Below are 27,951 nucleotides of genomic sequence, written 5' to 3'. Positions count from 1 at the left end.
CATACGGACTTCGGAGCAGTGTACAGTATGGTAACGCTCTGCTCCAAATGAATCGAAGCCGTTTCGAGTCTGACATCACTACTATTTCGTCTTTCTTTTAAACCAGCAAGAGCAAATGATTCCTGGCTCAAACATCCAAATATATTAGCAGCCCAATGATGTGCAATTTTAAGCAGTGCTGATTTTAATTGGATTTCAAAATCACCGCTGAGGTTCTGTTTCCTCACTTGTTAACACATCACGGATGAAGACAATTCTTAAGAATGACGCTGGAGAGAACCAGCAGAGCGATCTGCGCACCTGGACTCAATTCCTGACCCTGGAGACGCGCAGAGCGTCTGAGCTCCTCGTGCGCCCGCTTCAGCCTGCTGCTGTCCAATCGCCGAGCTCAGCCGATCAGCGCGCAGAGAGAACTTAAGGCGCTGAGCGCGGCTTTCCTCTAGTTCCTCTCCGAGTTCCGCCATGGAGAAGTCTGGGGTCAGTGGGAAAGTGTGGAGTCTGTGTGCCTTGCTTTTTGTGTTGCTGGATGTGGCTCTAGCCCAGAATCAGAAATGTCTGGTGAGCGATAATGACAAGGTGGTGTGTGGAGACCCGACCATCACGAGAGCCGACTGTGAAGCAGGAAACTGTTGCTTTGATCAGACAAGCCAGAGGCGCTGCTACTATGGGAATGACGGTGGGTTTGTGTAACCTGCGCATTTCGGAGCAGGATTCCTTTTTTTATACTGGGACTGAATCCAGCCTTTGTATCCCCTCAGTGACTGTGCAGTGCACCAGGGATGGTCAGTTTGTGGTTGTGGTGTCCAGGAATGCCACCAGCCCTCCGCTGAGCCTGGACTCGGTCAGTCTGCTGGGGGGTGGCAGTGCAGCCTGTGGCCCTGTTGGCACCACTGCTGGCTTTGCCATGTTCAAGTTCCCAGTCAGTGCCTGTGGCACCAGGATGAGGGTGAGTTGCAGCCAGTGTCTTGTTCCCAGAGCGCCAGCGTGTGCAGGCTGTGCCCGTCATGTCCCCACCCCTCTTCCAGGTGGAGGCTGGTGCTGTAGTGTATGAGAACCTGATGAACTCCAGCTTCGAGGTGAGGCCGGGACCTGATGGCTCCATCACGAGGGACAGTGCCTACAGGTGGGCAGGTTGCCTTCTCCTTCCTCGGCTCCCCTCGGCCTGTGCCAGTTCCTGATGGCCGGCTTCTTCCTGCAGGCTGTTCTTCCAGTGCAAGTATGCAGATGATGAGCTGGTTCCTCTGCAGGCAGTGGTCTATACGGTCTCTCCACCCCCTCCAGCAGTGTCCCCAGGACCTCTCCGTGTGGAGCTCCAACTGGCGAGAGGTACCTCTGCTGAGCCTTCAGCTCTGCTCGGCTGCCCTGCAGGGTGAAATAGTGCTAAAGCTCCCTCCTCCTCCTCAGGAGAGCAGTATGACTCCTACTACAGTGAGGGTGACTACCCTGTGACCAAGGTCCTGCAGGATCCTGTGTATGTGGAGGTTCACATCTTGCAGAGGACAGATCCCAATATTGTCCTGACGCTGGGAGACTGCTGGGCCACTTCCACCCCAAGCCCTCTGAGCCAGCCCCAGTGGAGCCTCCTGGTTGCTGGGTAACCTGTCCTCTGTAGCTCTTGCTGGATTCCCCACTGCTGACCCCTGCTGGCAGAGCTCTCACCCTGCTCCTCCTGTTGCAGGTGCCCATACAGAGATGACAACTACCAGACCACTCTGATCCCTGTGGGCGGCTCCTCAGGGCTGCTGTACCCAACGCACTACCAGCGCTTCATGGTCCGGATGTTCACTTTTGTGGACCCTGCCTCCCAGCTCCCCCTGAAGGAGACGGTAAGGAGCCGCGGCTGGGAGGCACCAGCTTGATGCCCGAGGGCAGCTGACCTTCTCTCAGCCCTGCTCTGCTCTCTCCAGGTCTACATCCACTGCAGTGCAGCGGTGTGCCAGCCTACTGCTACTGACCGCTGTGTCCCAACCTGCATCAGCAGGAGGAGTGAGTACCTGTCGCATGTCGGCTCCAGTGCTCCAGCTGAGGGGTAGCTGTTGGCTGCTGAATCCTGGTCGTCAGTCCTCCCAGCAGTTCTTCTGTTCCTCTTCCAGGAAGGGCTGTTGCTGCAGCACGCGGGGGCTCCTCCAAAGACACTGCAGTGGTCTCTAGTGGAGAAGTGATCCTGACTGCCTCTGAGCTCCCAGCCCAGGGTGAAGCGCATCGGCTCTGGTCTGAAGGTGAGAGGCTCCACTGTGTGAGCGGTGTTGGCGTGTTGCTCTGGCTGTGTACTGACTGCTGCCTGCTCTCTCCTCAGTGCCCCAGGTCTTCAGCTATGGTTTGCTGGCAGTAGCTGCCTCCACTGTGCTTGTGGTCTCTGCTCTGCTGCTGGTAGCTGTGTGGAGATTCAGACCTTGTACACAGAACAAAGCTGTAACTGGAGCATAATAAAGGGAGAAGTGAACTCTGGTCCTCCTCAGCCTTTTTCCTTTTTACTTTCTTAAAGATTGTATAAGACGCTTACAGCTGCGTTCTTTCTAGACGGAATGGTGGCAAAAACGCTGCTTAACAGATCAATGTAATGATTATTGCAGCAAGAGCACTTTTTGCATATACTGGCTTTTCTGCATCCAGCTCTGAAACCTCTTCCAGAACCACAGTCTGCTCCCTCTCCTTCATCTCGGTAATCTGACCGCTGAGGAAGGTAATTAATAGTGCAGGTGCTGCTTGGAGTCGTGGGCAGCGCTGTTCCCCTTGCAGCGACTGTAGGGGAGCCGATTTCGTACCTCCACTTACTGCGGCAGTACTGCCTGCTCCTCACACAGGCCCAACGTCATGCAATCCAGGAAGTGGCTTTAGAGCGGAATAATCTGTGGTCTTGGCTTCTGTTCTCTGAAGAGAAATGGAAGTGGCGGGATTGGACTTGGGGTACCTGGGCGGTCATTTGGGAGACACTGGTCCATACTTGATGATAAAAATAAAATCAGGTTTTTCACTCAAAAACACCAACATTCATGATCACCTAAATGACATGATTTCAAGGGGGGTTAGTGACGGGTGTAAAATGTCTGGGATCAGTGATCAATCATGCAGTTGAATATTGCAATCGGCGCAGTTTATTGGCATCGCAAGAATTTTGAGCAATATTTGCCTCTACTACAATTGGAGAAACTTTTAATCCTGTTAAAAGCTAGGAGAGAAACCTTTGACAACTTGGGGATTTTTGACCAATCTCAATTCCCCACGTGATTCGGAAGCCCTCGTCTGAAAGAAAAATGAGGCATTAACTTTAAAAGATTAAACCCTGCTGAACGTGCAAGAAGACTGACCTCTTTCAAATTGTATTTTGAACCACCAGTGTATGTGGTAATTATTCTGAAGTAATACTTCAATTATTAATTATTTACTTCCACTTGTATAGCGCTTTTCTGGTAATGTGGACTCCCCTCCACCACCTGGAGGATGCGACGGCAGCCATAGTGCGCCAGAACGCTCACCACACCAGCTCTCAGGGGGGAGAAGATTCACAGATGGGGATTATTAGGAGGCCATGATTCTTTTAGAGAGACGCCCTGGGATTTTTAATGACCACAGAGAGTCAGGACCTCGGTTTTACGTCTCAGCCGAAGGACGGCGCCTGTTTACAGTCTAGTGTCCCCATCACTATACTGGGGCATTAGGACCCACATGGACCACAGGGTTAGCGCCCCCTGCTGGCCCCACTAACTCCTCTTCTGGCAGAAACCTTAGTTGTTCCCAGGAGCTCTCCCATCCAGGTACTGACCAGGCTCACACCTGCTCAGCTTTAGTGGGCTGCCAGTTGTGAGCTGCAGATGAAATGGCTGCTGGCTGTGCCGAATGTCGAAATTCAAACTTATTTTCCTAATGTGTGCGATTTCAGCCCGCAGGCACAGAGTACACGTGTTCTCTCGTCTGTCTGCAGCTCCTTCATTAGCGCCAACATCCCAGGCTTCTCCCTGCTTACGCGACACTGTCTCATTCGCTTTCTGATGCTCTACTGCAGCGGGTTTGTCTCGGCAACACGACTAATCAGTTCATTGATCTGAAATCACACGTGTAGCGCAAATTAAGACGTAATTTGAGTGGATTTAGGATTCATGTTAAACGAAATGTAAGATAAAAAAACTACACATTGAAAGGCCTGCCTGCATTTTCTATAATTTCATAATGCCCTATGTGATTTAACACTAAGGCAAAAACACATTTGACTAAGAATACGTTATCAGCAGCGATTTAGTCCTAGCCTGAGGTGGACTGGATTTTGCTGTAGTTTTACATTTTTATTTTCTCAAAATCCTCAAGAAAGGTTACGAAGTGCACCCCCTGGACGTCTTCACAGCCAGCACTGGGACGACATGATGCCATTTAAGGTAGAAATTGGATCATAATGCGTAATTACAACAGAACGCACTGACTCAGCCGGAGAAAATGGAAACATTAAATAAAAGAATACGTAAAACATCACCGGTCCTATTGTTTCATGATCGCTGCTCTGATCTTCCCCGACTCCCGCGCTCTATCCGGGCTCCTCAGTACGAGCGGACACTGAGTTTGTTCGCGTGAGAATCTGCTTTCTCTGTCGGCAAACCTGAACCTCATTAAGAGAGAATATCTCTGTGCCTTTAAAAAGACGTACTTCGCAAACAGTAGGTATCATGGATTCGTTCTCTGTGGGAAACAAAATGTGGGTTTCGGGCATTTCTCTCTTCAGCGTCTTGGTGTTCTTTTGTTGCGGCGTTTTCTGTGACGCCGCTACATGGCGCTCAGCTCCCGGACGGCGAACCGGTATCACGCACAAGGGGGCTGTGTTCTACAAAACTCCTTGGTTTCCACAGCAGGATACGCCGCTCGGGCGGGCTGTGTCGGTAGCGTGCGGGGAGAGTCAAATCGTGGTGCAAGTCAGGAGAGACCTGTTCGGTACCGGTCAGCTGATCAACTCCTCGGACGTCAGTCTGGGAGACTGTGCGGCCACAAGGCAAGACGACGCGGCGCAGGTCCTGATCTTCGAGTCCGAGCTGCAGGCGTGTCGTAGTTCGCTGACGGTAGGGTGTCCGGCTTTGACATTCTAGCTTCGTATTTTAGTGGTGTGCCGGCTTCACCTGTCGCTTCTCTCCCAGAGCGCGCCAGAGGAGCTAGTGTACAGCTTCTCTCTCAGCTACACCCCGCGGGCGATTGCCAACACCCCCATCGTGAGAACTAATGGCGCCGTTGTCGGTATTGAGTGTCGCTACATGAGGTGAGGGAGGCATCTGCTGTCCTGCAGGGTCCACGGAGCTCCAGGGCTGAATAAGGACCGTGTCACTCTGCCGGAGTCTCTTTCCCAGGTTTTACAATGTGAGCAGCAGCGCCCTGAAGCCCACCTGGGTCCCCTACACTTCCACCAAGTCTGCGGAGGATGTCCTGGATTTCTCCCTGGTGCTCATGGCTGGTATGTGCTCCTGTAGGGAGAGGTGCAGCAAGACTCCCTTTCGCACTGGGGATGTCTGCTAGAGAAGATTGCTTTGTTGAATTGGCTTGACTGGGGGTCTATGAAGGCTTGCTCCCAGTAACCGGAGCTCTTTGAAGGGATCTGTATTTGGGAGACGTTCATCTGGTTCTCTGCTATTTTCCTGCTGGACCTATTCGTCGCCATGAGTAATGGCTCCTCTCCAATGCTAGATGACTGGAGCTCCCCAAGGACCTCCAACGTGTTCTACCTGGGGGACGTCCTGAATATTGAAGCCTCCGTCAGCCAGGCCGACCACCAGCCCCTCCGGCTCTTTGTGGACAGCTGTGTGGCCACCCTGGTGCCTGACCAGACCTCTACCCCCAGATATGCCTTCATTGAGAATCACGGGTGAGTCCTGTGCCTTCTGATGGAGGAACTGCTGTGCAGACGGTGCACTTGCAATGACCTCCCCTCTCCCCCAGGTGCCTGACTGATGCCAGAACAACCGGCTCCAGTTCTCAGTTCATGCCAAGACCCCAGGACAGCAAGCTGAGGATGGAGCTGGATGCCTTCAGGTTCTATCAAGATGCCAGGAGCTCAGTGAGTGTCTTCCTGTGGCCTCTGGGCTGTGAGGAGGTTTAGCTGCAGTGGAGCCTCTGACTGAAGGTGTGCTGTTCCAGATCTACATCACCTGCCTTCTGAAGGTGACTGCTGCTTCCCAGAGTGTGGACTCCCTGAACAAGGCCTGCTACACTACTGGGAATGTGTAAGTGAGGAGGAGGGTGTTGGCTGCAATGTGCTCTGATGCGGGTGTCTGCAGTGATGCCTGTCCTGCTGTAGGTGGCGGTCTGTGGATGGGAGTGATCAGGTGTGCAGCTGCTGTGACTCCAGCTGTCCTACTACCAAATCCAGGCACTGGATGAGAATGAAGAGGGATCTGGGATCTAAAGAGGGTGAGACTCTCTCTTGCTTGTGGTTTCTCAAAATGAGGAGAGGGGCTTCTAGTTCTTGTAGATGCTAGTGTTCCACTCCAGTAGTATGAACATTGGTACATTGAGGGATTGTGAGCAGAAGTCTTCATAGAAAACCATGGCACTGTATGCTGTACACGATCCCTCCTGCTCTTATTCTTGGGGAATGTAGGCAAAATGTGGAAAAGCAACTGTTCTCTGGATTGCGACATGAAAAGGAGCGTTACAAAGGGTGTCCTTCCCTCCAACATGCTCCTTAAAAAATCCTGGTCAGGTTTATGTGAAAGTGAATGCTGTCTTCTGCAGCGCTGTAGGTTTTTCAATCCAGAATTCCTTCCAGTTGCAGCTGCTGAGTGGGAAGGCGATGCCACAGTTGGTCCTCTGTTTGTGCTGGGAGAGCAGGCTGTTGACAGCCCAGCAGAGGTGACAGGTCAGAGGTCTCAGCTGAGAGCACAGGAGGAAGGTGATGCAACAGGTAGAGGAAGCCTTTAGTACCCAACCTGTATACTGACTGGAGTCTCAGTGGGACTGAACTGGTCTAAAAGCATCTCTATGGTAGAGCAGTGTGAGCTAACCTGTCCTCTCTTTCCAGGAGTGTCTGCTGAGCCTGTGATCCTGGCTGCTCTGGGGGCAGTGGTGGGGCTGGTCTGTGTGGCTGTGCTGGGGACTGTCCTTTACAGGAGACTGCAGAGTAAATCCACTGAGCTGACTGTGATGGAGAAATAAAGGAGGGATTGGAAACTGTCTCTGTGTGATACTTGTTCCTTTGTTAAGCCAGTGCAATAGATCTTGACACCTGCTTAATGCGCTGACCTCTCATGTCCTCGCCATGCTAGCCCGTTCAGTGTCTTTGCCACAAGCACTGTGAGCAGAGGGCGAGCAATGCCTGGTGGGCTTGGGCTGTTACTGCACTGGCTCCAGTGGCTTTCAGCTAGTCTGACAGCCTTTCTTGTGCAGATGCTTAGCATTAAACTGCAGCTCCACTCTGTAGAGTAGATGCTATGGGTGGGGAGCTTCTCTGCAGCTGATGATGGCTGCTTCACTGTTCACTGCTGCTGTAGTACTCATGGGAGCAGCCTGGACTCCAGGCTGTTACACGTCCCTGACAGCAGCACATGGATGGCTGCTTTTTCTTCTAAGTCAGGTTCTAGGTGAGACAGCATCTTTTATGAACGTTAGAGGAGAGCCACAGGGCAGACACTTTCAGAGTGTTGCCATCTGAGGCTCTTGACTGTCACGGAGACGCCTGCTATGATTCTCCTTTCCTTCGGTTTTATGGAGTTACATGGTTAAAGGGATCTGACTTTTTTTACTTCGTTATGAGATGAAAATATTTTGTTACGACCACGGAGTTCAGTACCGAATGGAGCGGGCGTAGAAGTCGGAAAAAAGAGGTTAATCGGAAGCGGGGAAAGGTGTACACACACACACACACAGGGCCAGGGATTACAGCGCTACACCTACACTAACGGACACGAAGGGAAGAGCCTGTTTCCAGCCTCCGTCCCACTATATACAGTACAGTCCCCTAGTCCCCAGCCCGCCTTGCGTGCGCATGGCTCTACAGTATTCTCAAACTAAGTGTGTGGGTTTTTCTAAACAGTATTGTTCTTAGGCTTTCGTTCTAATGCACAGTACAGTCTAAGACAAGAGCCTAAACAAAATTAGCTTGCATGAGCAGAAGAGATGTAAACGAAGGCTGAAAAACCGCCGCAAGATCCTCCAGCTTCCTCTCTGTTAGATCCATGTAACTAACAAACGGTAGACACGTAGACTATTCGACGTGTTCTTGCTAGAAGTTAGCAGATTCTCGTTTGCCGCAATTGTACACGGGCCGTGTGGCTAAATAAATCCCACCTGGCTAAAAATCGTCCCTACCCGCACAAACAAAAGCGTGAACGCACAGTTCAGCGATTATACGTAAGCGGCATTAAAACGCATTGCTTTCCGTGCGGCTTCTCCAGTATTTTACTAAATGGAGGTGTGAATTCAACCTGTAGCCGCTCTCCTCAGAGCTCAAGCGGATTAAAGCATACCTGAGGTCAACAACACAAGCACAGTTCTAGAACGTTTTCGATCAAACTTTCCCATCTTCACAGCTTTGCTGATCTCGCCTCCCTTGTTACTGATGGCACTTGATTTAAGCGTTTCACCTTCATCATTATTTCTGCTATTGCTTTCCACAAAGGTTTCAGTGCAGTACTTTTTAAGTTATGATTTGCTATCATTTTGACGAAGCAGAGGTCCTATTTGTTAAGAATTCTCACAAATCAAGGTCAGTGTACAGGCGAAGGTTCAAACAGGAGCTCCCAGGGTACTGTGGACTAGGCAGGCTCGGAGTCAAAGAAAGAAACTAGGTGGAGGCAGGAAAACAGGCTGACAGTAAGAACACGGCTCAGTACAAGGCACTCAGGAGGCTGAGGCAAGACTTCGCCAAAAAACCGAGGCTTAGACAGGCTTTATATAACTTTTAAAACGTTTCGAGGGTGTGGCAAATGAGGTGATGACAGGTAGCACCCAATCACAAACCGGGGAACAGATATATCATTTTGTACTTTCCATTTATGTGTATATGGTCAAAACGTGATCTCAGATCACCAGCTTGCTCTTAATTTTTCCTGTGCCGAATCCCGGCAAAACATTTGAAACATTTCGAAACTGTGACGCAATGAAGTCGCGTTCGGCCTAGTCACGCGCCTTTTCATACGGACTTCGGAGCAGTGTACAGTATGGTAACGCTCTGCTCCAAATGAATCGAAGCCGTTTCGAGTCTGACATCACTACTATTTCGTCTTTCTTTTAAACCAGCAAGAGCAAATGATTCCTGGCTCAAACATCCAAATATATTAGCAGCCCAATGATGTGCAATTTTAAGCAGTGCTGATTTTAATTGGATTTCAAAATCACCGCTGAGGTTCTGTTTCCTCACTTGTTAACACATCACGGATGAAGACAATTCTTAAGAATGACGCTGGAGAGAACCAGCAGAGCGATCTGCGCACCTGGACTCAATTCCTGACCCTGGAGACGCGCAGAGCGTCTGAGCTCCTCGTGCGCCCGCTTCAGCCTGCTGCTGTCCAATCGCCGAGCTCAGCCGATCAGCGCGCAGAGAGAACTTAAGGCGCTGAGCGCGGCTTTCCTCTAGTTCCTCTCCGAGTTCCGCCATGGAGAAGTCTGGGGTCAGTGGGAAAGTGTGGAGTCTGTGTGCCTTGCTTTTTGTGTTGCTGGATGTGGCTCTAGCCCAGAATCAGAAATGTCTGGTGAGCGATAATGACAAGGTGGTGTGTGGAGACCCGACCATCACGAGAGCCGACTGTGAAGCAGGAAACTGTTGCTTTGATCAGACAAGCCAGAGGCGCTGCTACTATGGGAATGACGGTGGGTTTGTGTAACCTGCGCATTTCGGAGCAGGATTCCTTTTTTTATACTGGGACTGAATCCAGCCTTTGTATCCCCTCAGTGACTGTGCAGTGCACCAGGGATGGTCAGTTTGTGGTTGTGGTGTCCAGGAATGCCACCAGCCCTCCGCTGAGCCTGGACTCGGTCAGTCTGCTGGGGGGTGGCAGTGCAGCCTGTGGCCCTGTTGGCACCACTGCTGGCTTTGCCATGTTCAAGTTCCCAGTCAGTGCCTGTGGCACCAGGATGAGGGTGAGTTGCAGCCAGTGTCTTGTTCCCAGAGCGCCAGCGTGTGCAGGCTGTGCCCGTCATGTCCCCACCCCTCTTCCAGGTGGAGGCTGGTGCTGTAGTGTATGAGAACCTGATGAACTCCAGCTTCGAGGTGAGGCCGGGACCTGATGGCTCCATCACGAGGGACAGTGCCTACAGGTGGGCAGGTTGCCTTCTCCTTCCTCGGCTCCCCTCGGCCTGTGCCAGTTCCTGATGGCCGGCTTCTTCCTGCAGGCTGTTCTTCCAGTGCAAGTATGCAGATGATGAGCTGGTTCCTCTGCAGGCAGTGGTCTATACGGTCTCTCCACCCCCTCCAGCAGTGTCCCCAGGACCTCTCCGTGTGGAGCTCCAACTGGCGAGAGGTACCTCTGCTGAGCCTTCAGCTCTGCTCGGCTGCCCTGCAGGGTGAAATAGTGCTAAAGCTCCCTCCTCCTCCTCAGGAGAGCAGTATGACTCCTACTACAGTGAGGGTGACTACCCTGTGACCAAGGTCCTGCAGGATCCTGTGTATGTGGAGGTTCACATCTTGCAGAGGACAGATCCCAATATTGTCCTGACGCTGGGAGACTGCTGGGCCACTTCCACCCCAAGCCCTCTGAGCCAGCCCCAGTGGAGCCTCCTGGTTGCTGGGTAACCTGTCCTCTGTAGCTCTTGCTGGATTCCCCACTGCTGACCCCTGCTGGCAGAGCTCTCACCCTGCTCCTCCTGTTGCAGGTGCCCATACAGAGATGACAACTACCAGACCACTCTGATCCCTGTGGGCGGCTCCTCAGGGCTGCTGTACCCAACGCACTACCAGCGCTTCATGGTCCGGATGTTCACTTTTGTGGACCCTGCCTCCCAGCTCCCCCTGAAGGAGACGGTAAGGAGCCGCGGCTGGGAGGCACCAGCTTGATGCCCGAGGGCAGCTGACCTTCTCTCAGCCCTGCTCTGCTCTCTCCAGGTCTACATCCACTGCAGTGCAGCGGTGTGCCAGCCTACTGCTACTGACCGCTGTGTCCCAACCTGCATCAGCAGGAGGAGTGAGTACCTGTCGCATGTCGGCTCCAGTGCTCCAGCTGAGGGGTAGCTGTTGGCTGCTGAATCCTGGTCGTCAGTCCTCCCAGCAGTTCTTCTGTTCCTCTTCCAGGAAGGGCTGTTGCTGCAGCACGCGGGGGCTCCTCCAAAGACACTGCAGTGGTCTCTAGTGGAGAAGTGATCCTGACTGCCTCTGAGCTCCCAGCCCAGGGTGAAGCGCATCGGCTCTGGTCTGAAGGTGAGAGGCTCCACTGTGTGAGCGGTGTTGGCGTGTTGCTCTGGCTGTGTACTGACTGCTGCCTGCTCTCTCCTCAGTGCCCCAGGTCTTCAGCTATGGTTTGCTGGCAGTAGCTGCCTCCACTGTGCTTGTGGTCTCTGCTCTGCTGCTGGTAGCTGTGTGGAGATTCAGACCTTGTACACAGAACAAAGCTGTAACTGGAGCATAATAAAGGGAGAAGTGAACTCTGGTCCTCCTCAGCCTTTTTCCTTTTTACTTTCTTAAAGATTGTATAAGACGCTTACAGCTGCGTTCTTTCTAGACGGAATGGTGGCAAAAACGCTGCTTAACAGATCAATGTAATGATTATTGCAGCAAGAGCACTTTTTGCATATACTGGCTTTTCTGCATCCAGCTCTGAAACCTCTTCCAGAACCACAGTCTGCTCCCTCTCCTTCATCTCGGTAATCTGACCGCTGAGGAAGGTAATTAATAGTGCAGGTGCTGCTTGGAGTCGTGGGCAGCGCTGTTCCCCTTGCAGCGACTGTAGGGGAGCCGATTTCGTACCTCCACTTACTGCGGCAGTACTGCCTGCTCCTCACACAGGCCCAACGTCATGCAATCCAGGAAGTGGCTTTAGAGCGGAATAATCTGTGGGCTTGGCTTCTGTTCTCTGAAGAGAAATGGAAGTGGCGGGATTGGACTTGGGGTACCTGGGCGGTCATTTGGGAGACACTGGTCCATACTTGATGATAAAAATAAAATCAGGTTTTTCACTCAAAAACACCAACATTCATGATCACCTAAATGACATGATTTCAAGGGGGGTTAGTGACGGGTGTAAAATGTCTGGGATCAGTGATCAATCATGCAGTTGAATATTGCAATCGGCGCAGTTTATTGGCATCGCAAGAATTTTGAGCAATATTTGCCTCTACTACAATTGGAGAAACTTTTAATCCTGTTAAAAGCTAGGAGAGAAACCTTTGACAACTTGGGGATTTTTGACCAATCTCAATTCCCCACGTGATTCGGAAGCCCTCGTCTGAAAGAAAAATGAGGCATTAACTTTAAAAGATTAAACCCTGCTGAACGTGCAAGAAGACTGACCTCTTTCAAATTGTATTTTGAACCACCAGTGTATGTGGTAATTATTCTGAAGTAATACTTCAATTATTAATTATTTACTTCCACTTGTATAGCGCTTTTCTGGTAATGTGGACTCCCCTCCACCACCTGGAGGATGCGACGGCAGCCATAGTGCGCCAGAACGCTCACCACACCAGCTCTCAGGGGGGAGAAGATTCACAGATGGGGGATTATTAGGAGGCCATGATTCTTTTAGAGAGACGCCCTGGGATTTTTAATGACCACAGAGAGTCAGGACCTCGGTTTTACGTCTCAGCCGAAGGACGGCGCCTGTTTACAGTCTAGTGTCCCCATCACTATACTGGGGCATTAGGACCCACATGGACCACAGGGTTAGCGCCCCCTGCTGGCCCCACTAACTCCTCTTCTGGCAGAAACCTTAGTTGTTCCCAGGAGCTCTCCCATCCAGGTACTGACCAGGCTCACACCTGCTCAGCTTTAGTGGGCTGCCAGTTGTGAGCTGCAGATGAAATGGCTGCTGGCTGTGCCGAATGTCGAAATTCAAACTTATTTTCCTAATGTGTGCGATTTCAGCCCGCAGGCACAGAGTACACGTGTTCTCTCGTCTGTCTGCAGCTCCTTCATTAGCGCCAACATCCCAGGCTTCTCCCTGCTTACGCGACACTGTCTCATTCGCTCTCTGATGCTCTAATGCAGCGGGTTTGTCTCGGCAACACGACTAATCAGTTCATTGATCTGAAATCACACGTGTAGCGCAAATTAAGACGTAATTTGAGTGGATTTAGGATTCATGTTAAACGAAATGTAAGATAAAAAAACTACACATTGAAAGGCCTGCCTGCATTTTCTATAATTTCATAATGCCCTATGTGATTTAACACTAAGGCAAAAACACATTTGACTAAGAATACGTTATCAGCAGCGATTTAGTCCTAGCCTGAGGTGGACTGGATTTTGCTGTAGTTTTACATTTTTATTTTCTCAAAATCCTCAAGAAAGGTTACGAAGTGCACCCCCTGGACGTCTTCACAGCCAGCACTGGGACGACATGATGCCATTTAAGGTAGAAATTGGATCATAATGCGTAATTACAACAGAACGCACTGACTCAGCCGGAGAAAATGGAAACATTAAATAAAAGAATACGTAAAACATCACCGGTCCTATTGTTTCATGATCGCTGCTCTGATCTTCCCCGACTCCCGCGCTCTATCCGGGCTCCTCAGTACGAGCGGACACTGAGTTTGTTCGCGTGAGAATCTGCTTTCTCTGTCGGCAAACCTGAACCTCATTAAGAGAGAATATCTCTGTGCCTTTAAAAAGACGTACTTCGCAAACAGTAGGTATCATGGATTCGTTCTCTGTGGGAAACAAAATGTGGGTTTCGGGCATTTCTCTCTTCAGCGTCTTGGTGTTCTTTTGTTGCGGCGTTTTCTATGACGCCGCTACATGGCGCTCAGCTCCCGGACGGCGAACCGGTATCACGCACAAGGGGGCTGTGTTCTACAAAACTCCTTGGTTTCCACAGCAGGATACGCCGCTCGGGCGGGCTGTGTCGGTAGCGTGCGGGGAGAGTCAAATCGTGGTGCAAGTCAGGAGAGACCTGTTCGGTACCGGTCAGCTGATCAACTCCTCGGACGTCAGTCTGGGAGACTGTGCGGCCACAAGGCAAGACGACGCGGCGCAGGTCCTGATCTTCGAGTCCGAGCTGCAGGCGTGTCGTAGTTCGCTGACGGTAGGGTGTCCGGCTTTGACATTCTAGCTTCGTATTTTAGTGGTGTGCCGGCTTCACCTGTCGCTTCTCTCCCAGAGCGCGCCAGAGGAGCTAGTGTACAGCTTCTCTCTCAGCTACACCCCGCGGGCGATTGCCAACACCCCCATCGTGAGAACTAATGGCGCCGTTGTCGGTATTGAGTGTCGCTACATGAGGGGAGGGAGGCATCTGCTGTCCTGCAGGGTCCACGGAGCTCCAGGGCTGAATAAGGACCGTGTCACTCTGCCGGAGTCTCTTTCCCAGGTTTTACAATGTGAGCAGCAGCGCCCTGAAGCCCACCTGGGTCCCCTACACTTCCACCAAGTCTGCGGAGGATGTCCTGGATTTCTCCCTGGTGCTCATGGCTGGTATGTGCTCCTGTAGGGAGAGGTGCAGCAAGACTCCCTTTCGCACTGGGGATGTCTGCTAGAGAAGATTGCTTTGTTGAATTGGCTTGACTGGGGGTCTATGAAGGCTTGCTCCCAGTAACCGGAGCTCTTTGAAGGGATCTGTATTTGGGAGACGTTCATCTGGTTCTCTGCTATTTTCCTGCTGGACCTATTCGTCGCCATGAGTAATGGCTCCTCTCCAATGCTAGATGACTGGAGCTCCCCAAGGACCTCCAACGTGTTCTACCTGGGGGACATCCTGAATATTGAAGCCTCCGTCAGCCAGGCCGACCACCAGCCCCTCCGGCTCTTTGTGGACAGCTGTGTGGCCACCCTGGTGCCTGACCAGACCTCTACCCCCAGATATGCCTTCATTGAGAATCACGGGTGAGTCCTGTGCCTTCTGATGGAGGAACTGCTGTGCAGACGGTGCACTTGCAATGACCTCCCCTCTCCCCCAGGTGCCTGACTGATGCCAGAACAACCGGCTCCAGTTCTCAGTTCATGCCAAGACCCCAGGACAGCAAGCTGAGGATGGAGCTGGATGCCTTCAGGTTCTATCAAGATGCCAGGAGCTCAGTGAGTGTCTTCCTGTGGCCTCTGGGCTGTGAGGAGGTTTAGCTGCAGTGGAGCCTCTGACTGAAGGTGTGCTGTTCCAGATCTACATCACCTGCCTTCTGAAGGTGACTGCTGCTTCCCAGAGTGTGGACTCCCTGAACAAGGCCTGCTACACTACTGGGAATGTGTAAGTGAGGAGGAGGGTGTTGGCTGCAATGTGCTCTGATGCGGGTGTCTGCAGTGATGCCTGTCCTGCTGTAGGTGGCGGTCTGTGGATGGGAGTGATCAGGTGTGCAGCTGCTGTGACTCCAGCTGTCCTACTACCAAATCCAGGCACTGGATGAGAATGAAGAGGGATCTGGGATCTAAAGAGGGTGAGACTCTCTCTTGCTTGTGGTTTCTCAAAATGAGGAGAGGGGCTTCTAGTTCTTGTAGATGCTAGTGTTCCACTCCAGTAGTATGAACATTGGTACATTGAGGGATTGTGAGCAGAAGTCTTCATGGGAAAACCATGGAACTGCTGGGGGAATGTAGGCAAAATGTGGAAAAGCAACTGTTCTCTGGATTGCTACATGAAAAGGAGCGTTACAAAGGGTGTCCTTACCTCCAACATGTTCTTAAAAAAATTGAATGCTGTCTTCTGCAGTGCTGTAGGTATTTCTATCCAGAATTCCTTCCTGTTGCAGCTGCTGAGTGGGAAGGCGATGCCACAGTTGGTCCTCTGTTTGTGCTGGGAGAGCAGGCTGTTGACAGCCCAGCAGAGGTGAAAGGTCGGAGGTCTCAGCTGAGAGCACAGGAGGAAGGTGATGCAACAGGTAGAGGAAGCCTTTAGTACCCAACCTGTATACTGACTGGAGTCTCAGTGGGACTGAACTGGTCTAAAGGCATCTCTATGGTAGAGCAGTGTGAGCTAACCTGTCCTCTCTTTCCAGGAGTGTCTGCTGAGCCTGTGATCCTGGCTGCTCTGGGGGCAGTGGTGGGGTTGGTCTGTGTTGCTGTGCTGGGGACTGTCCTTTACAGGAGACTGCAGAGTAAATCCACTGAGCTGACTGTGATGGAGAAATAAAGGAGGGATTGGAAACTGTTTCAGTCAGAGTCTTTTCTACTGTACTTCTGTCAAACTGGGGGCAACAGATCAGTACTTGTCTTGTCCACTGAACTATAATGTTGGCATGTTAAGGACAGACTCTGTGTGCCTTTGCTGTATCTATTGAAAGGGTCAGCTACTGTTGGTTCCAATTCACTGAGGATTTTAGAGCTCACCCAGTACGACAGTTCAATCACCACTGCTACACTGGTTTTTCATGTGCTGACTCTTGGAATTAAGCTAAGGCTGCTGTGTCTAGGTATTATTTCTACACTGGCCATCTGTGTATGCTTTAGTGCTGCTTGCAAGAGCAGGTTTTGGCTGCACAGTGCTGTCTGAGACAGTGGGAGTGAGTAGTATCCAAATCAGTTTGTTACACACTAGTAATTTGATGGAGAGGTTTCTGGGTTAGGCCTGCCACCCTGACAAATATAGTCATGGCTGAGCATTCAAGTTAAACTGTTTATTAAGTAACTTTTAGAGGTGAGAACAAGTGATCTAGGATTCTTCGGCAGCCTGGATGATGAAGAAACTATCTGCGTAGTGTTGTTTATGAAACTGTTGGGTTGCAGGCTCCAGGTTTAAGATTATCAGTCCAGATGGCAAATGAAGTTGTAAACACCTTCACTATACTCAAGGAAAGTAAAAATGTTCAGCAGTTTTGTTTTTTTCCAGCTGTGACCAGTCTTTCCACTGGATGGCCTGAGCTCAGCAGGGCTGGGCTATGGTGGGGTGGGACACTTCTAAGGAGAAAACCAAGCTGTTGCTGTAGGTAATGTCCGGAAAGAAAAGCTCCATCTACTGGTTTACCAACTAGAATTTGCCATGTTGGTGCCCAATATGGGGACACGGTACTGAAGGAGGTGCTGCTGTTCAGGGAAGCCATTAAACTTTACTACTTGCCCATGCAACCTGCTGTGGCTCTTTGAAATAGATGGAGAATTTATGCTGGTGTGCTGATATAATTGTTTTAATTTTATCATTTTTATCTAAAGTGGCTTTACATAAAACCATTAATAAAAATAAACCACTTAAGCGGCAGTGAGCTGCTGATTCTTGCCTGTGCATTCCCAGCAGGAGCGGGTCAGCGCAGGCCTGCTTATCTAAGAAAGAGGGCTTTAGTGAAGTTGGTCTCCACATTCACCGTGACCTTGGCTGTGCTGCTCTTCAAAGTGTAGGCAGGTTGGACCATTTTTTGGTTCACCTATGTAGTGGTTTGATGGGTTTACTGAGACAATTATCAATTGTAGCAGTAATCACGAGGTTGTTCGTTGGGGCTTTTAGAAAATCAATCGTCAGAACAACTAACAACGCACACACACGGGTTCAATACACGAGATACATTTATTAATATAAACTGTGCACCAAACATATACTAGTCTGCCTGGATACGAGCGGCAGACCTTACTGTGAGGGTTATCAATATACAAGGTATATAATCTCGAAGAGATACACAACAGAGAATATATGTCAATATATATGGTTCGGTTACTAAATCGCTAATCAGTGTTATTACCCACTGTTACTCTAAACTCGGAAGTAAATACATTACTCATGAATTAAATTGATAACAACTTGTGTTGAGGTACAATTAAATTCTCGAGACGCAATGTAGAACATGGGGTTTACTTATCCACTGTGTTTGGATTTGGAATTTCCCGGCACGAACACCAAACCAGCTGACAGGCTCTGTTGCAGCCTCTGTTCCAGCGGTTGTCCAATGGGCGTTGTGTCGGCGTCCTCTGGCTACCGGCCAACCAGTCGAGGTGCAGCTCGGAGTAGGACGGGCGGAGGAATCTGACTGCGGCGCGCAGGGCAGTCGTTGCTCCGAGGGGATCTACCAGCAGTCCGGCTGGCTAGTAGAAAGTCTCTATGCACAGAGTGTGACCGCGAGTCCTCACAAGTCACTCTTTTGCCTGGGAAGAAGCTGGTTCGTTCCCGGTCCAGCGCTGCTTCTGAATAAGCTATTCAGGTTGTCGACGAGGGTCCAACTGTAGGCTGCCGTTGATCAAGCGGAGCATTCACGTTGGTAGAATTCTGAGTACGTACGGGATCCTCGGCCTTGCGCTTAGAACAAAGTCCAAGTCCTTTTGCAGACAACCGCAGTTGTCACGTGATTGTCTCTGAGGATGCGCGAAAATGGCCAAGGAGAGCCCAGAACTGAGCTTGCGCTCCCTTTTTGATCAGGACCCAGATGTGTGCTGATTGGTTGAGAGTTTGGCGGGCATTGGAGACCCACGTGGTATTACCACGCCCTGCCAGTCCCTGATTGGTTGGTCAAGGTGAGATATAAGTCACTTACTCTTGACACTTAGGAATGCAGTCCAGATGTCCATTCAGCACTCCCTAGACTGATAGGCGCCAATGGATGACCATTGATCATGATAGCCAGGCTTAGCTAATTGCATCCCCGTCTGGGAGCTTGCTTCTTATCAAAAGAAAACATCTTAAATCAGCCTGCATGAATTCTTTCTCTGTGGCTGCACCACAGAGATGGAGGGTGAGATGGGGCCTCCTTTACGAGCATACCAACGCTTAATTCTGTCTTATTAACAAGCATTGCCGCTACACCTACAACAGAGGCAGAAGGATCAGGAGGTCAATGCTGGCATCAGTGTCAATGTACAAAAAGGCTGCTAATGCGGTGAGAACGCACAGATCCTAGGCATGGTTACAAATGAGAGGAGGCCCTTCACTAATCAGCCCCTGTTGAATATTTAGGGGTTAGCAGTTTTCTTGAAAATACACAAGGCTTTTAGCTTCAACAAGCGTGTTCCAGTCCCCCACAACCCTTTGTGTAAAGCTATGACTCCTGTTCTTCCATATAAGTTACTTGTGACTTCTTGTTCCTTTAATACTTCAAATAGGTCATAAAATGCTTCCATCCCTGTGATGTGTGATGTGTCAGCAGTGCTCTGGGTGTTTCTGATATATGAAGTGTCTTGCAGCAGCCTTAAACACACCCAGCTCTTGCTGTCACTGGACAACTGAGGCCTCACAACATGGACAGAGTTAAGGGTTGCTTAGTGCGGTGTCTTAAGTCCCACACAGTTGGCACACATGGTAAATGTATAATACACTCTAATTGCAGCAACTTTCTTAGACATTTGGGACTGAAAACTTCACAAAACCACAGATTCATTGCTTTGTAATTTTGTCCTCGTTATTGTAGCGGTTCCCTGCCCCAGTCCTGATGTAACACTGCCTGCTGGTCTTCATTCCAGCTGAGCTCTGCTCCTCCAGCACTAACTGAAGACTTAACACATCTGCTTGATCCTTTAGACTTTTATTTAACATGTTCCTTCAGTCAGTGCTGAGTGTCAAAACTACCCATCTTCCAGGACACTGGCCCTAGCCTCTCTGCAGCCCGCTGGCTGTTATTTTAGACTCAACAGCTCTTGCTAGTTGAACAGACACAGGTGAGAGTGACTCTGTATGAGACACACCTCAGTATAACGAATGTTTCCTCCTTCTGCAGCCCCCCAGGTGTATACCCACGTCAGGCACCACAGCTGAATGAGGCCACTTCTGAAACTGGGTTGATACCTATTACAGCTCTCGTCTGAGCTGTTAAGAGCTGAGAGCAAATTTACACGTGTGTACCAGGCAGTAAACTAAAATCGGTCAGCCTGTGATGATTACAGGTGACCTGCTATGAAGATCTTTATTTGATTTTTGGGAAAGTGAGCTTCTTCCCCAAAAAGCTCCCCTGAAGTCATGGTCCAGTGTCAGATGCATCACAGCCAGAGGGCATGAGAGCACTGGTAAGGACCAGAGTGAGGGTAAACAGTCTTATATGAGAGCAGCTCTGTTCTCCTACCGGGTCTCCTCAGGCCTGTGTGCTGTCCCCCATCCCGTGCATTCTGTACACAGACAGCTGTAGAAGCCTTTTGGAGGACAGGCACGTCATTACGTTTGCTGATGGCTCTGTCGTTGGCTGTCTCCTCCAAGACATAGACACTGATCATGGGCCTGTGGTGGACTATTTTGTTGAATGGTGCAACGAATCTTTCGTTCAGTTTAAAATGTTAAAACCAAATACATGCAATAAAAAACAGATTAAGCAGAACAGCGACTGAACCAGCAAAGGTGTCGGTGCACATCTGCTACAGCTGGCAGACATCCACGCCAGACAAATAATGCGGAAGGCCAATATAGTCACTGACTGTCATGACCACCCCTTGTGCTGTGAATTTGGTATGTCTTTTACTTGACCCAAGGAACGATCCGCAGAGCAAATGACCCAACTGGGACAATAGCAGGAAGTAAGTGAGACCAGCAGTCCAGCGCGATCGGCCTCTGGGGGCAGGAGGGCTGCTGGCAGGGCCTTTGCCTTGAAGATGTGGTCTGGGCAGAACCCGGCTGCTCACCTTCATGAACAGGTCCGCCAGGTGATACCTCTGAGCATATTTTTCGAAGACTTCTTCCATCACCCAAAACAAGGGGGATCCTCTTTCAGGATGGCGTAAGGCTTTGTTACCTGCGGGGTGGAGAATGCCCACGTCAGTCCCCCCTCACCGCCAAGGGCATGTCAGCCCCCAAAGCCACAGGACCTGATTACAGTGCGTTTAATACTGCCTTTATCATCTGAAAAATCAAATACCAGTAGGTGCAAAATTGCTACCGTTTGTTCTTTAGATTTAAACATTCCGACCTGCTCCAGTATTGGTGCTCAGTGCTCTGAGAAGTTCACATGATGACATCATTGTACACCAGCCTATTTCCAGCAAAGCCTTTGTCTCATCTCCTTCATTGTCAGCCCACTGTGCTGTACAGATGACCAACTGACCAGTCTAAAACTATGGAGCTGTCTTGGTCTCCCAGGGTGCCTTTGTACTGCTTTTTAGGTGCTCAGGTAAGAAGCTTGTCAATGGCACAAGAGGCTCCTTCCTCCCCATTGTGCACAGTTCTCACCTGGCATTGTGGGGTAAACTGTGAAGGTGTCGCTTATCGTGGGCAGTTTGTACTTCTGAATACCATCTTCCTCAAAATCAGATGGCAGATCGTCAGCCTGCATTACTCCTTCATCCACATCACCTTTAATGTGGAAAGAATTGTGCAAAATTTGGAAAAGCATTCGGGATGTTTAATGGCATCATCCTTTAAGAATGCACATATCTGTAGAAAAAACTTGAAATTTTATTTATGAAACAATGTTACCAGCCCTAGAGGGACCCCTGACACAGGACACCAGCCCTACAGAGACACCAACGCTGTACACCAGCCCTACAGAGACACCAACGCCGTACACCAGACATAGAGAGACACTGACACTGTACATTACTGCACAACCCTGCTGGTTCAAATCCCGCAGCTGGCAGAGGAATCCTACTCTGTTGGGCCCCTGAGCAAGGCCCTTAACCCCAAGTGCTCCAGGGGTGCTGTACAATAGCTGACCCTGTGCTCTGACCCCTGGCTTTTCTCCATGTTTATGTGTCTCATGGAGAGCAAGCTGGGGTATGTGAAAAAAGATGAATTCCTGATGCAAGAAAGTGTATAGGGCTAATAAAGTGATGTTATGTTATTATTTACATACTTCCCCTGCAGGCCTGGATGATGAAGACCTTGGGCTGTCCCTGCAGTTTGGGGCACTCCTTGTTGTTGAAGAGGGCGAAGATCTCCTTCAGAAGAGCTGACTGGTTATCTGTGCCCAGAATGCTGTCTTCCTTACCGTGGGCCATGAGAACCACAACACAGCACTTGACCTGGCGGCGATTGGCATGGTCTCTGAAGGCTGTGAGCTCCGGGATGATTTCCTGTTAATGGACACGAAAATGAAACCTTTCTAATTAAATGAATGTGTAAACCACAGTATTATCAAGAATTATAGATACATAATATTTGAATGCAAGTGTATACTGTAGATATAACACCCAAGAAGTTGCATTTTATAACTGGATGACATACAAAGATCTTCACGCTGAAGTTGTCTGTTACTGAAGCATTTATATTCAAGAACAGCCAGTAACTTTGTTACCAGACCCATTCAAGATCCTAGTTAATGTTATAACACCCTATTAATGTTAATCTTTCCCAGGTTATAAACAGAAGTTGTGTATGTTTCATTATAACACTATTACTTAAATATGAAGCAGAGGTCACAAGGGCAAACTACAGGGAAGAACAACAGGAGGTACTTCTTTACACAAAGGGTGGTGGGAGCTTGAAACAAGCGGTCCAGTCATGTGGATGATCCTGGGATCAATTCATTGCTAGCAACCAAACAAGCTATTTAGGCAGAAGAGCCTCCTCTTGTTTGTAACCTTTATCATATTCTTAATGTGTTTTTATGCTCCCGTAATATGTGTACATAATATATCATATTTAACTTCATTACAATTATATTGTGAAATGGACACATCCTAGGTTATCAGCTGACTGATGTAGTTCTTCTTCTCTGTTAGCCCATAGCCAGCAATTCTTGTACTGGGAACAGCCCCACCTCCCAAAGTATAAAGTCCCTTTGACCCCCATCCCCACCCCAGGAAAGGGATGGTTTAGAGTAGTCAAGGTGTGTTTAGAGGAGTGGAGGAAACCTGACCACCTGGCCAAAAAAAAACTAAACATGAGGAGACCATGCAAACTCCCCACAGACAGGCACCCCCATCTTGAATCGAGCCCAGGACCCTGGGGCTATGCGGCTGAATGAAGGGCTCTGGGGTGTCTTTCTGCAGCTCTGCTGCGCCAGTGGAGAGAGACTATAGGACTGGAAGAGAAAAGGCAGCCATTACCTTCCCCAGCAGGTCCGTCTCCTCCGTGCACTTGAAGCCATACTTGCTCAGGAGCTTCCGGGTCCGCTCCAGATCTACTTCTGCCCCCCCCTGGGGTTCTCCTTCTGGCACAGGATGAAGGCCTCCCGCGCGCCGTCTATATCATAAACATCATCCTGAAAACAGAGGGAAAGGAGTGGTACTTTAATCTCTACTGTACATGAATTTTCCATTGTTTCAAATCATGTTAATATAATCAGCAACTTGTGTCCATTTGAATGGCTGTACTATAGAGCTCAGTTCAGACCTAAGACTTTCAGAACATCGGGAGAATTCATCTATTTTCTGCTTCATCCAGTACAGGGTCACAGCAAAGCTGGAGCCTATCCCAGCAAGCAACGGGCAGGAAGCAGGATACCCCCTGGACAGGACGCCAGCCCATTGCAAGGTGGACAGAACATTCATGTCATAGCCCAATTTTCCCAGAAGCCGATTAACCTTCCAGTTTGTCTTTGGACTGTGGGAAGAAACTGCAGCTCCCAGAGGAAACCCATGCAAATACAGGGATAGCATGCAAACTCCACACAGATAGCACCCCAGCCATTTCATGGCATTCAACATATTTTGGCTTTGAACCCAGTTTTAAATGCTTCGATAATTGGTTAATAACTGGTTTATTTAAAGCCAGGAAAACTGGGTAATGTTTTAAGGTCAGTTCTTTGTTCTCAGTCTCTGAGCTAGATAAGTCTGGCCAGCTCACGAGGGCCTGTCTCTTTCCTTCTTACAGGTATAATCGTCAGTGTAGCTTCAGAGCAGGATGGGCTGATATCATGTATTCTTCATGCGGTCTCCGTTGTACTGGAGATGGGGTAGGATCCATATTGAAATCCCAATACATCCACCAAGTATTTGACACACAACAACCTATAAGACTACTCAATTACTAATTATGACTGCTTACCTTGTCTATATAGCATCCCTCAGTGTTTGAGCTCTGCAAACCAATGGAATCTGAGAGAGAAATAAATGTCAGACATCAGTATACTTTGGTGCTGAGCCAGTAGGTGGCACACTTTCCTCTGGATTCAATCAAGACTTCAGAACTGTGATGGGGAACACTATACTGCCTTTCAAAAAGTTTGCACAAAGAAATTGCAGATGTACAGAGTCCTGCTCCTGCACACAGGGGAGCATAAGGAGGCGGAGCCAGATTCCATCCCACCCACCTTCCAGCCACTCACTGTCTGACACGTCACAGGCTGCACCGCCCTGTACCAGACGTCAGCGGTGACTGGAGGAGAGGTGCATGCCTCACCAGCAGCGCCATGTCATTCCTTTACAGGGCACACTCAGAAGCACTCACACCAGGGGCAGTTTTCACAGAACCAATTAACCTACCAGCATGTCTTTTCCTGCAACTCACAACTCACAAGTGGCAGCCCACTGGAGCTAAGCAGGGGTGAGCTTGGTCAGTATCTGGATGGGAGACCTCCAGAGAAAAACTAAGGCTGCTGCTAAAAGAGATGTTAGTGGGGCCAGCAGGGGGTGCTCACCCTGTGGCCTGTGTGGGTCCTAATGCCCCAGTATAGTGATGGGGACACTATACTGTAAAAAGGCACCATCCATCAGATGAGATGTTAAACTCTCTGTGGTCATTAAAAATCCCAGGGTGTCTCTCGAAAAGAGTAGGGATGTTACCCCAGCGTCCTGGCCAAATTTCCCCCTGGCCTTCACCAATGGCCTCCTAATAATTCCCATCTATGAACTGGCATCATCACTCTGTTCTTCTTCCCACTGAGAGCTCGTGTGGGCTGAGTGTACTGAGTGTACTGGGTTGCCGTCACATCATGCAGGTGGGGCTGCACACTGGTGGTGGAGGGGAGTCTGCATTACCTGTAAAATGCTTTGAGTTGAGCGTCCAGCAAAGCGCTCTATAAGTGGAAGGAATTATTATTTTGTCTTTGGGAGGAAACTGGAGCACCCGGAGTCAACCAAACAAACAAAGGGAGAACATACAGACTCCACACAGACGTCAGCAGGTCCAGAATTGAACCCAGGGCCCCAGGGATTCAAGGCAGCCATGCTAATTACTGTGCCATAGTGTTTACTACCTTAAGGGCTAGATGGGCTGTATGGCCTCCTCTGTTTCTTTCTTAGGCCATTATGGCTGTCAGAACTGAAGAGTGGTGTTTGACAGAGACAGGCAGACAGAATTTACCCTCACCGTCCGTTTTATAAACCTTCTCAGGCGGAGCGCTGTGGCTTTCGGCAGGAGCGCATTTCTGCGCTGTAAGGGAAAATCACAAAGCAGAAAGAGGGTAAGTCAGTGGTGTCCTGTGGTGAGGGGTGTGAAAACTCTCTGATGAGCTACCCTGGAATCTCGTAGCTCCGGCCTCCTGAGCCACAGCAACTGTTCGGCTCCTTGGTTTTCCGATGTTAACCCTGCCGCTCCTCGTTCTCCCAAACTGGGATGAAGAACAATGCAGTCTGGAGTGCATGTACCCAGTGTGCAGATTTCCAAATGACATTAACCTGCGTCTTAGTATGCCTGTCAAAGTAACGCATCTTCAGGAACCAGTCCAGACTTTTACAACTTTGTCCCTCCGTTTTTTGTTTTTGTTTTTCTTCTCACTAGATCCCTTCGGAAGCGGTTGTACCTCCGTGCAAGGCTGCAGTGAAGGGCTGCAGCAGCTCGATCATCCGCGGGTCGTTCCTGGGAATCTTTCTCACCGCCTCCTGAACGGCGAACACGGATTCCTCCAGCCCGTACTGAGACACGATCACCTCGGGCATATCCTCCCTGGCCATCTTTTCCTTGCTTTGGGGTATTTTAGGGAGCAGCATCATCATCTTCTTATACTGCGGCTCCGTTAGCTCCTCGATGATATTGCTCAAGGCCTGGCACCAGTCGTCCTGAGAAATTCCCCTCGCCATTCCCTGAGGAATAACAGCCCACGCATCCCAAATTCAGGCTTTCCAATCAAAGTTTACACGCAGAATCAATATCAAAACATCTGCATAGCTTAAAATGAAACACTGGACAACTCCTATCAATCACCAACTCTTCCAGCACATGCTACTGAGTGAAACAGACCTCAATACTCCACCAGAAAACTCTTCAACTCCCTAATTATTAATGAATTAGGACGACACATTCATCCAAAGCAACATGTATTCATGTACTTCAATACAGGCATTTACTGGAGCAATCTGAAGCTGTGCTTCCCTTTGGGATTTAAACCTGCAAACCTGCAAGCTTCTCCATACTACTGCTTCAATACAGCACCTTATTAGATTCATCAAATGCAAAATGCTGCAAACTATAAGTAATAAAAAGTAATACTAATAGGAAATAAGAATGTCAATTGAGTCCACACAGGTCGTATAAACATACGATAAGTGACGTGACAAACTAGCCAGCCCGTCTAGACCATTTGAAATGTCATAGCTAACTAACGCTCCTTTAAAGAAACCAGTGTATGGGCTTCAACAACATGGCTGGGCAGCTTGTTCCACACTCCCAAAACTCTTTGTGTAAAGAAATGCCTCCTGGTCTTAGTTTTGAATGTACCTTGCTCTGGTTTGTGCTTCACTGTTGGTTCTGAAGGTCCACTGGTTTGACTGCTGGAGGGTTTTGAATACTGGAATCAGGTCCCGTCGATGGAGTGGTAGCGAACAGTGGGTTGGGAGGCTGTTGTCAAGACCTGAGCCCAGGGGATTGCCATAAGCTGGACATCAGTGTGAACCCACACATTGGACTTATAGGAGACAAGACTTCATTATCACATAATAATTGCTAAATGAGGCTGATCAAATATTGATCAATATAATTACGTACAAAATTCCCTTGAGAGCATTATGACTAGAACCAAACAGCTCAAAATTAGTACTCCACTTGTCAGGCTAAACCGGTTCTTCAGGAAATCTGAGATTGACTCGCACCCTTCTTGTCTACCACTTTGCAGTGAGCGATTCAGCCAGGTGGAGTTCCTGGGAGCTCCAAACTGAAACAGAGTATTTCTAAAGAACCCAGAAAACAAAATGAAAATGAAATGGGAGTGTAGCAGACACACACAAAGGCACACAGATTTCAAAGTTTTCCAAATACATACAAGTGTTCAAAACTGACAGTGTCACTAACTAAAACAACCCAGAGGACTTCTTCAGAATAGACAGTGTAAGATTTACCAGAGGACACAAGTGGAAACTAAACGGAATGCATTTGTCACTGAACAAAAGGCAGTTCTTTACAAAAAGGGTGGTGGGAGTATGGAGCAAATTAGCCTTGTCAAAGCTTAAACCCTGGCCTTTCTTAATTAACGGTTGGATGAGATCCTGGGATCAATTAACATCTAGCTAATTATCGTGACATGATGTGTAGGCTGATCTAATGCTAAACATTTACTAATACAAAAAGCTGAAACTATACATGATAGAGGAATTCACAGGAGGCATAACAAAGACGAGTAGTGTGGCTGAGTGGTTTGTGCTCTCAATGCCTCCCCAGCGGGGTGTGGGTTCAAGTCCCATTAGTATCGCAGCTGTTAAACCCTTGAACAAAACATTTTACTCAGATTTCTCCAGTAAATGCCTTGTTGCAGGACCAGGTCTATTACTGTAAACAAGAAGTTGCCCTTACCTGCTAGAGTAAGGAAAAGAATAGGATATTGGAATAATAATGATGGCTTACCCAAGTCTAGAGTTTAGCAGTTCTGTGCAGTACAACACAAAACGCCTTTCTCAGGCTCATGAGAGCTGGTGGCTTATATAGAGGTGACTGTGCTTGAGGTGTGGCTACACTGAAGCAAAACAAGGAAAACAAAAAGCTTTTATTTGACTGGAATATCGTTGGGATCCTGAATGTGGTGCCAATAAGAGTAGGTAAACATTTCACTTCACAGCTCGCAGGATGCAGGCGAACAATGGCAAAATCCCTGAATTCCCCCAGGCCGTTGTATTTTTACTGTAATTTTTACTGTAATTTGCATTGCCCAACCCCCACTCTCTGTTTGAGCTCACGTCCCTCAAACAGAGAGCTGGCTTTA

General features: G+C 49.3%; 4 protein-coding genes and 1 long non-coding RNA gene across 5 annotated transcripts; 4 read left to right on the top strand and 1 right to left on the bottom strand.

Moving 5' to 3' along the window:
• The first annotated feature begins 462 nt into the window (after positions 1-462).
• On the top strand, positions 463-2,427 carry LOC148838217 (zona pellucida sperm-binding protein 4-like). Its single transcript, XM_088911489.1, has 9 exons — positions 463-676; positions 759-946; positions 1,026-1,123; positions 1,199-1,326; positions 1,405-1,594; positions 1,679-1,826; positions 1,908-1,986; positions 2,094-2,219; positions 2,297-2,427. The coding sequence occupies exons 1-9, from the start codon at positions 463-465 to the stop codon at positions 2,425-2,427; spliced, it is 1,302 nt and encodes a 433-aa protein (XP_088767615.1).
• A 2,228-nt stretch (positions 2,428-4,655) lies between these two features.
• On the top strand, positions 4,656-7,125 carry LOC148838216 (zona pellucida sperm-binding protein 3-like). The gene is made up of 9 exons (XM_088911287.1): positions 4,656-5,042; positions 5,118-5,236; positions 5,325-5,428; positions 5,659-5,836; positions 5,911-6,028; positions 6,109-6,194; positions 6,269-6,381; positions 6,740-6,874; positions 6,992-7,125. The coding sequence occupies exons 1-9, from the start codon at positions 4,656-4,658 to the stop codon at positions 7,123-7,125; spliced, it is 1,374 nt and encodes a 457-aa protein (XP_088767413.1).
• A 2,438-nt stretch (positions 7,126-9,563) lies between these two features.
• Positions 9,564-11,528, top strand: LOC148838215 (zona pellucida sperm-binding protein 4-like). Its single transcript, XM_088911460.1, has 9 exons — positions 9,564-9,777; positions 9,860-10,047; positions 10,127-10,224; positions 10,300-10,427; positions 10,506-10,695; positions 10,780-10,927; positions 11,009-11,087; positions 11,195-11,320; positions 11,398-11,528. The coding sequence occupies exons 1-9, from the start codon at positions 9,564-9,566 to the stop codon at positions 11,526-11,528; spliced, it is 1,302 nt and encodes a 433-aa protein (XP_088767586.1).
• Positions 11,529-13,757: 2,229 nt separating this feature from the next.
• On the top strand, positions 13,758-17,374 carry LOC148838214 (zona pellucida sperm-binding protein 3-like). The gene is made up of 10 exons (XM_088911161.1): positions 13,758-14,144; positions 14,220-14,334; positions 14,423-14,530; positions 14,761-14,938; positions 15,013-15,130; positions 15,211-15,296; positions 15,371-15,540; positions 15,796-15,924; positions 16,042-16,140; positions 17,271-17,374. Exons 1-10 carry the CDS (start codon positions 13,758-13,760, stop codon positions 17,372-17,374), a joined length of 1,494 nt encoding a protein of 497 aa, XP_088767287.1.
• Positions 17,375-17,521: 147 nt separating this feature from the next.
• Positions 17,522-23,082, bottom strand: LOC148838213 (uncharacterized). Its single transcript, XR_016090803.1, has 2 exons — positions 22,928-23,082; positions 17,522-21,952 (listed from the first exon to the last, which is right to left on the bottom strand). It is a non-coding gene; the product is annotated as an uncharacterized LOC148838213 (long non-coding RNA).
• Positions 23,083-27,951: the final 4,869 nt, after the last annotated feature.

This window comes from Atractosteus spatula, chromosome 3 (assembly GCF_055471065.1).
Source record: "Atractosteus spatula isolate fAtrSpa1 chromosome 3, fAtrSpa1.hap1, whole genome shotgun sequence".
In the NCBI taxonomy this organism is placed as follows: Eukaryota; Metazoa; Chordata; class Actinopteri; order Semionotiformes; family Lepisosteidae; genus Atractosteus; species Atractosteus spatula.
The sequence above is the reverse complement of the archived record's forward strand: the minus strand, read 5'-3'. Positions and strand labels throughout refer to the sequence as shown.